General features: G+C 41.5%; 1 protein-coding gene across 3 annotated transcripts; it reads left to right on the forward strand.

The window, feature by feature from the left end:
* The first annotated feature begins 37 nt into the window (after window positions 1-37).
* Window positions 38-3,301, forward strand: LOC105452780 (acetyl-CoA acetyltransferase, mitochondrial). Of its 3 annotated transcripts, none has more exons than XM_011694190.1 (9): window positions 38-127; window positions 578-794; window positions 1,081-1,227; window positions 1,322-1,436; window positions 1,609-1,802; window positions 1,878-2,168; window positions 2,253-2,441; window positions 2,521-2,678; window positions 2,765-3,301. In XM_011694190.1, exons 2-9 carry the CDS (start codon window positions 768-770, stop codon window positions 2,883-2,885), a joined length of 1,242 nt encoding a protein of 413 aa, XP_011692492.1. In that variant the 5' UTR covers window positions 38-127; window positions 578-767; the 3' UTR covers window positions 2,886-3,301. The 3 variants fall into 3 exon arrangements, with proteins under 3 accessions (XP_011692492.1, XP_011692491.1, XP_011692490.1); XM_011694189.1 differs by lacking the exon at window positions 38-127 and adding an exon at window positions 157-495 and having other exon boundaries at window positions 586-794; XM_011694188.1 differs by lacking the exon at window positions 38-127 and having other exon boundaries at window positions 157-794.
* Window positions 3,302-9,041: the final 5,740 nt, after the last annotated feature.

Below are 9,041 nucleotides of genomic sequence, written 5' to 3' on the forward strand. Positions count from 1 at the left end.
CGCAAAATGTAAACTCGGAAGGTCGAGCCAGCGGAAGGTTAGAGTTAGGTTAGAGCATCTCGTTCTCGATGGGTTTCGGAATGCACTGATACCGCAAGCGAAATAACGTGCGCGATGAGTTGTGAAGGTTAGCTATTGTATTATATAATTTGTATTGCATATTTGTGTGTGTTTATTATATTTATGTATACGAAGTATATTCATTATACGATGCATTTAGTGCTACGATTATTGAACGCTACATCCGATTGACCAATCAGGATACAAAAATCTACCCTTCCGACAGTTTCGAAGCGTTTGATTGGCAACCCGCTCTTTAATTTTAAAGATTGTTTTTTACGTTTTAAAAAAGATTGTTTTTTTTTTTCCAATTAAATATACGCACACGTGTATAAATACATATAGCTTTGTAATAAAGCTTAGGAGGGAAGAAGAGAAATGATTGGAACGGAAAAAATTCAATGACAAAGAACAGACCACCTGAATATTTCAGCCGTAATATGAAAACAATATTTAAAATATATTTATTGACCTTGAAAAACGAGAAATAGAGCAATAAAGATATGATCTTTCTAAGAAATATAGGCACGACGAGCGTCACAAATGATCGCAAATTTATACACATGTTTGCGGAGAGGGCAAAGGTGAAATACGAATATACCTAACCTAATCAAGAAACGTCATTCAGTGCTGATAGAGTCGAGATAGTGGCTGTACATATTAGCTAGGATATTTCTTTTTTCAAGAAAAGATATTAATTGTTTACTATGGCGACCATAACGAGATTGACTAAAGTAAGTTACAATTAATTAAGATCTCTTTGATATACACTTAACCTCTTTAGAAAATGTAATTGTAAGGCATATTGTACTATTCTGTACATGCAGTTATTCTACCTTGCATTACAATAGTATGTCAGATAAAGTGATTTGTTATTTAACCTTAATTGTTATTATTTACGTTATTTATATTAAATTTGAGTTTTGTGTTTTTTTTTCATTTAAATTTTTTTAAGATTAAACTTCTAAGCTTAATTGAAATCATGCAGGAAGTATCTTAAAAATGATTGTTTGATTTCAGATGAATTTCGTGAGCAGGCGTTTATACAGTTCCAAAGTCAAATTAAATGATGTTGTAATAGTCAGTGCCGTTCGCACCCCAATGGGCTCGTTTCTTGGATCTCTATCGAGCATGTCAGCTACTAAGCTTGGTGCGGTAGCTGTGCAAGTAAGAATTTCACCCAGACACTCATTATTAACATTTATAATTAATCCCATAAATTGCATATAAACGTGAGCTAATGATTATATTATTTTTATAGGCAGCTATTGAAAGAGCTGGTATAGCCAAAGAACAAGTTAAAGAGGTATATTTGGGCAATGTTTGTCAAGGGTTTTTAGGTCAAGCGCCAGCGAGACAGGCTACATTATTCGCAGGTCTTGTGACAATCTATTTTTTTTTTTTTTTACACTTGATAACTCTATTTCACAAAGTTTTACAATAATAATAATGAGAAAATGGTTTTTTGATCTGCATAAAATTATGATATTGAAAGAATATGTATTGAAGTTTGCAGAATATTAATTAGATTAATGTATTTGTTATCAGGACTTCCAAAATCAACGATATGTACAACGGTGAACAAAGTTTGCGCAAGTGGCATGAAGAGTGTCATGCTGGCTTCTCAATCTCTGCAGTGCGGCCATCAAGAAATCGTTCTAGCCGGTGGTATGGAATCTATGTCTAATGTGCCATATTATTTAGCACGTGGCGAAACGTCGTACGGCGGAGTTAAACTCGAGGTTGAGTCATGTCCCCTCTGTTTATTTTTCTTATTGGTTTATATGCAAGTGATTAATATCAAAATAATTTCACAGGATGGCATTGTGTTCGACGGACTGACTGATGTTTACAATAAATGTCACATGGGTAACTGCGCCGAAAACACGGCTAAGAAACTCAATATCACTCGTCAGCAACAGGATGAATACGCTATCAGCAGTTACAAACGCAGCGCGGCAGCTTATGATAGCAATGTATTTAAAGACGAGCTTGTGCCCGTTAGCGTGCCTCAAAAGAAGGGCAAACCGGACGTAAGTTTCACTGCGGACGAGGAATACAAGAGAGTCAACTTCGAGAAGTTTGGCAAATTGAGTACAGTTTTCCAGGTGAGGCGATTACTCTGTTGATTTATATCATATCTAATACTGGCTATATATTTTCTCTACATGTATTCAAATTTGTATGCGCAGAAAGAGAACGGTACAGTGACAGCTGGAAATGCGTCCACTCTAAATGATGGTGCTGCCGCTTTGGTCCTAATGACCAGTGACGCTGCTCAAAGACTGAATCTCAAGCCTCTGGCTAGAGTTGTCGCTTTTCAGGATGCGGCAACGGATCCTATAGATTTCCCGATCGCGCCGGCTCTCGGGGTGCCATCGGTAAGTCGTGTTCACTATGGCACAAATTTTTTTTCTGAAGTAGGAACGATACTGTAAATTTTTGTTTACGTGCCTTCAGCTACTTCAAAATGCTGGAGTTAACAAGAATGATATAGCTCTGTGGGAGATCAACGAAGCATTCAGCGTTGTGGTTGTGGCAAATCAGAAATTACTCGACATCGATCCTGCCAAGGTAAATGTTCACGGTGGCGCCGTTTCGCTTGGACATCCCATAGGGTGAGTTATTCGAATATACATATATTTTTCGAATTATCGCGCGTATACCTTAATTGCGTATTGTAAAATTAATAAAAATCGTGCAGCATGTCGGGAGCGCGTATCGTAGTACACTTGGTGCACGCTCTCAAAGCTGGGGAAAAGGGCGTAGCATCGATCTGCAACGGGGGCGGCGGTGCGTCATCGATCCTGATTGAGAAATTGTAAGTTCGCAAATTATCACACGGCTGCCATTTCGGTTTGCACGAAGCGGACGATCTGTCTTTATGATTGACAACATAAGTCCAGTATAAAAAAAAAGCATTAATTTTTATACAATTAATTTTTATATTACGAAACTGTATGCTGTTACAGAGATATTATAGAAAAATGATATTGTAAAAGCTTCGGCTTTTCGTATTCGTACAAGTAAGACTATTATTGTTATGTAAGGTACTTTACATTTTTCTATGATATATTTTCTATGATACATATATGTACATATAACAACTCAAACCAACGCACGAAAGTGTATCAAGAAAAATATTTTTTTACTGTATACCTATTTTATTGCTGTTCAAAGCATATCTCGTTGCATTACTTTGTTATATGAATATACAGAAATAAACTCTTTTACATTGGCAGTTTGATTGATTTTATATGACTTTTATGTTGACTGCATTGTATAAAAGAGATCTTCTCAAAAGAGGAAGCACATTGATTGATTTTTAGGTCTCATCCGATAGCTTCCCCGCCAAAATTAACATTGTACACAAAAAGCCCGTGTCCGCTTTGCGACGTTTTAAAGAACGAGCTGCGTTTACGTTTCGCCGGTCGTTATCAATTGGAAGAAGTTGACATTGCTGCGCAAGGAAACGAACGGTATTTTAAATTATATAGGTACGACATACCAGTCCTCTTTTTAGAAGGTCAGTATCTGTGCAAGCACCGGTTAGACGCCGACCTGTTAGAAAGGAGACTTAATGAATTGATTTCAAGGAAAGATAAACGCACACATTAACAAGATTACGTCATGAACGTCAAATTAAGATTGTACCATTGCCATACATAGTCAAATTTAACATCTTTATTATGTATACATATACAGGGTAATTAAAACGTATTGGACCGGTGAAATATCTCGAAAAGATATTGAGAAAAAAATGTATAAATACATTATAATGTTTCCACAAATATGTACATCATACAGTGATATTCATTTAATTTTGAGCAAGTATGGACGAGCTCTCAAAGTCAAAATTTTAAAATTTTAAAATTTTTAATGAAAACTCCTCATTTTTTAGTTAATATTCTTAAAATTGACATAAAGATCTTTTCAAAACATTGCAATAAAACTCCTTTCGGTTAAGTTTTTTTCGAGATATAAGTTGACAAAATTCAGATATCGCCGGAATTAGTAGATCATCTAGATAGTCATAATGCACGGGCGATATTTGAAATTGGATTATTTCGTACATTAATAATTTCATTAAAGAGAGCACGTTTCTAGATACGACTAGCCGTCTACCGCGCGGCCTGCACTGCTACCTATACCACCGTCACGCGTTTTTTTTTCGTTTTTTTTTTAATATCTTATTTTCCAGATATTTCACCGGTTTCTTTTTAGTACCTCTATATATGTATAAATAAATACATGTAAAATATGTATAAAAGTCGTATTGCTTTTGAAGTAATTTTGATTAAATACGGAAAAGTTTAAAAAATATGTTAATGTTCTGTATTGTACAATGATAATTATTTAATAAAAAAATACACACGAACGATGATAGTCGTTTCTCGTAGTTTTTTGGGTATTGAATATAATTTTATTTTCCAAATTGCAGCTCTATCGAGTCACACTTTATTTCTTTATGATTTAAAATTTTTTTGCAACTTTAACCATAATCTTCTCAATGTTGTGACATGATAGAGCTATTTGGCAAATTATTTAGGATCATATTTAGCGCCTAAAAAAAATTACGGGAAATGATTACTCTCGTTCTTATGTTCGAAGTCATTTTTCTCTTGAACAGTGTAAATATATGATAGTTCCTTTAATTAAATAAAGGATTATACATTTATTTATCTTTGCCGATAATATATTTCTCATTCGATCTCTACGTTTCTTCTCTAATAAATATCCATTTGTTTTATCAAACTGTCTCGTTTATATTTGATCGTAGGCCGCAGGTTTATGGCTGCGGTTGCTGATAGGACCCAGCGATTGTCCGCAAGCAGCATCGCTGGACCCGAGGCTCGACCAATCTCGAGACTCTCATGTCCGCCTTCGCATCCGTTTTCTCCCTCTTTCTCCCTCTCCCTCTCCCCGGTTAACGTTTCATCTCTTCCCTCTATCTTCCTTCTACAAGACGGCCAGAAGGTAGTACGATATAATGGTCTTCACGATTCTGTGTTGTCGGTTATTATTATTCCAATTAAATTATCGTATATCACTTATAGTTGTTCGACAAGTTATAGCAATTGTTTCCATTCGTATCGAATTGAACGTTCCAGATTATTTAAATAAAGAGCCGAAAAATATAGGTAAAATTCCGATAAATTCGAATTTTGACGGACGTATACGATGAATACAATAATCTATAATCGATGCGATTTTCTCTCTCCTTCCCCACCGATTTTTTTTTTCGGTCTCTCGCCGGTATCAGCCAAATCCCTTTTCCGGCAAACAAGTATATACCAATTCCAGAAAAAGCGGCGCGCTCGCATTACGTTCTGTCGGCGCGATCGCGTTTTCAAACATCGATCGATACCTCCGCAATAAGTGTCACGAGGGTCAATGATATCGCCGGAGCAACCTCTGTCTCGATCCTTGCGTCCGTCCCGGCTCGTTCGCCTTACCTGTTTCTTTCGTTCCAATCCTCTCTCCCTTGACCCCTCCCTTGCTCTCCTCCCCCTGTTTTCCCCCATCCGATGAATGCATTTCTCTCTCTCCCAGTCGCGCGCGCACTCTCGATCTCCCTTTCTCCGCGATAGACCGGACCCGATCTTTCTCTCTCTCGCTCTGTGTCCCCCCCCCCTCTCTCTCACTCTCTCTTTATTTCTCCCCTTCCGTCACCGTTGCGCGCGTGCGTGCGTGTGGGTGCGTGGATCGGCGCCCGGCGGTTGAATTGGAGAACGGACGTACGCGGACTCACAGTCCGTTGCTCGCGTCGGCAGCTCGTTCTTCCTCAGTGCGTGCCTTACGCGGGCACCGTGAAGTACTCGTCTCAAAACCCATAGAGCTGTTACGTGGCACGCGCGCTCGTTGCGACAGCGGGAAAAGGAGAAAAGAAAAAAAAGAGGAAAGATCGCCAGATACGAAGGAGTGAAGGAGGAGTTGAGGGGGGAAGAACGCAAGGAAAAGGGAAAGAGCGACGGGGGAGGAAAACTCGTGGACAAAGAGAGAGAGAGAGGGGGGGAGGAGGGGGAAACGAGTCGACGGAGAAAGAAGGTAAACAAGTGTGCGAGAGAAAGAGTACGGAGTAGAGGCAGAGAAGCGGAGAAAGAACGAAAGGGGAGAGAGACGAAGCGATCGTTCCTCTCGAAGCGAATCGCCAGCGCGAGGGGGCGAGTATCTCGCGCGCGTCTCGTGAGTGCGTCACGTTTGGGTTTTCGTGTCCCGCGTGCAGATCGCTAAATAACGAAAAAAAGTCGAAAGAGAGAGAGAGAGGATTGTTTTCGATCAGATCCACGGAGGAACCTTTATTATTCCCTTGGTGTTTTCAAGAGCGCATTATCTGGAGTAATTTATATGTTATCGATTTCGTTATCGACCGGCGCCGATCATCACCCTCCGTGGCTCTGTGAACCCGGGGCGAGGCGAGGAACACAATAATATTCGTCGCGTCCGTCGACCGCGAGCTGGCCGGGCCGCCGCGCCGGTTGTGAGTCACGCTCGGCCGACCCGGTTTTGTTATCGAGGTGAACGTGGCGTATACGAATCGAAGCGAGAAAGGTCTCCCGCCGCCGCCGCCAGGGATCGACGATCGATCGCGTCTCCTTCTCGGACGACGCGTCATGCGAATCGTGCGGGGATCGCGCGCCCGCTGCAATCAGTGCAATCGCGATCACGTCCGTCGTTATTGAGCGCGCTCGTTTCTCCGCGCGGCGACGTTCGTTCACGTCGTCGTCGTCCGCGACGCGATCAGGTGAAGCGTAGCCGCGTCGCGCGCGAACCGAATCGCAATATTTTTAGACGACGCGGTGGTGAGGCATCACGAGAGACATCAGCAGGCCGCGCCGGCCGGCGCGTGATCGCCGCTCCCGAGGAATTTTGCACCGAGAGAGAATATTTGAACCGAGAAGGGATTTGGAGCGAGGCAGCTGGCAGAGGTGCGGGAAGAGGAGCGAAGGATATATCTGAAAGAAGACGCTCTTCGGCGCTCTCTTTCTCTCTCTCTCTCTCGAGACGAGAGAGGCGATTCGAACGGACGCAAAAGCACGCGTGCGGGTGGAAAAACGCGCCTGGATAGAGAAGAGGGGGGGAGGCATACACCATGCAACGCGGGAATGGAGGCGAAAACTGTGCGTCCACTGTTGTTGCATCGCCACGCTTTTTACGCGACTGCCGACGAAGGTCGCGCGCGAGTGGAATGACCGTGATTTAAACCCGTGAATTATCGCGCCCGCGTGCATGCGTGAGTGCGTGCACGCGCGCGCGCACGCGTCCGCGGCCGGTCCGCGCGCCGCGCCGCCGTCCCGCAATATATCCCGTATCGGGCGGACAGCGAGCGGCGACAGCGAGTTTCCTCCGGAGTCTTTTGCCCCTCGACGAATGCCGCGGGCTGCGCCCTCCGATAAGCTACGACTGATCGTTACTCGTCACGCGGATCTTCTTCTGCACTCCGAAGCGTGATCAGCCTCCGGCGCGGCGTATATATACGGCGAGTGACACGAAGGTATGTAAAATATAAATAGAAATCGAAGTGTGTGCACACCGCGCGAACGGCGCGAGTGGGCTCTCGCGGCCAATCGCGCGGGATTGCGCGGCTCCGACCTCTCTACGAATGACGCAAGAGAGAACAGTCGCTCTTTTTTTTTCTCCTCCCCCCCGATAGAAAGGTACACGCGCCGTGCGCGTCGGATTTATTTAGAAATAAAATGTATGTACATATAAGTAAAGATATATATATATATATAAAACAACTGAGTAATGTATGCGATTAAGTGAAACACGTGAGTTACTCATATCTCGCTTAAAAAGACCGATTCGAATGCTAATAGTCGTGTAAAATGTAAATGTCCGAACCCCCGGGGCCTACGTCATAATGTATATTACTTTCTCGCGATTAATAATGGATGGCCAACAGTGACAGTGGCCGCGAAGTATACTTTCGGTCTTGAAATATTTTCGCTTTTGTACGACACGTCGTACGTATACGCGCACATACATTTCACCCGCACTTCCACAATGCCCGATACAATACACATTATTTCTTTCTCTCGCGGCACGCGGGGCTTTCGATTATTTGTAAATTATAAAAGTATCGCGTAATAAGCGAGCGAGTGCTAAAAAAGTCGTACGGGTTCTTTCGAAGGGAAGAGAAAAGGAATATCGAGATTACGCGCACTCGAAAAGGAAATTGAGTTTCCTGGATTGCGTTTATACATATTTTTAACAATCAGATGTGTGCGTCAGCAGAGATACAGACGCTCGGAAGAGTGGCTGACCTTCGAATTGCCGCGTCGATGATCATAAAGACTTCGGTGGAGTGTCAAACACTTGCCGCGACATCTTTAGATTTCTTCTTGGGGCGGTTTATCTTACTCGTCTAAATATTAACTGTCCTTGGCGATTTAGACGCTAAGGCCCTCCTTCCGGGTATTATAAATCCACATACGTTTACTCCGAAATGAAAGTCAGCTTCGCACCCACCGTATCTATACTTCCCTTTAATGTATCCAGATGTTTCTTTTACATACAGATCATTTTTTAAATTATTTACGCTGGCGTCGGATCAGATTTTTTTAAAAAAGATGAGTTTTATTGACTCTTCACAAACACGTTTGTTATGTGAGTCATTCGTATCGGCTGTAATTAATTATAACATTTATATACAATTTTTTTTTTAGTACATAATCTTATTAATACTTTCTAAAAATGATAAAGCATAAATAAGAATTATTTAATGTTTGTATACTTGTAAAAGTGTTGAAAATTAACTCGGGCACGAAATGATTCATCGTGTGTAGGTACAGGCACCGACGAGATACCATTAAAGACTGACAATTTTATGGGAGTCAGTGTGGCTGTTTAACAATTGCTAAATTTAAGCAATTAGCCAATAATATTAATTTTATGATTTATTATTAGATCAATGTTTTTTAGACAAGTACATATATTTATGTACTTATTTATAAAGCATTTATATAATAAAAAAATCG

Source organism: Wasmannia auropunctata, unplaced genomic scaffold, assembly GCF_000956235.1.
Source record: "Wasmannia auropunctata unplaced genomic scaffold, wasmannia.A_1.0 LD336026.1, whole genome shotgun sequence".
NCBI lineage: Eukaryota > Metazoa > Arthropoda > Insecta > Hymenoptera > Formicidae > Wasmannia > Wasmannia auropunctata.

Excerpts from the sequence above, each read along its gene's own strand:
- LOC105452780 (XM_011694190.1), top strand. The coding sequence starts at position 768 with ATGGCGACCATAACGAGATTGACTAAA. Across the intron at positions 1,228-1,321 it reads TTGGTGCGGTAGCTGTGCAA|GCAGCTATTGAAAGAGCTGG; the intron begins GTAAGAATTTCA and ends TTATTTTTATAG. Across the intron at positions 1,803-1,877 it reads ACGGCGGAGTTAAACTCGAG|GATGGCATTGTGTTCGACGG; the intron begins GTTGAGTCATGT and ends ATAATTTCACAG.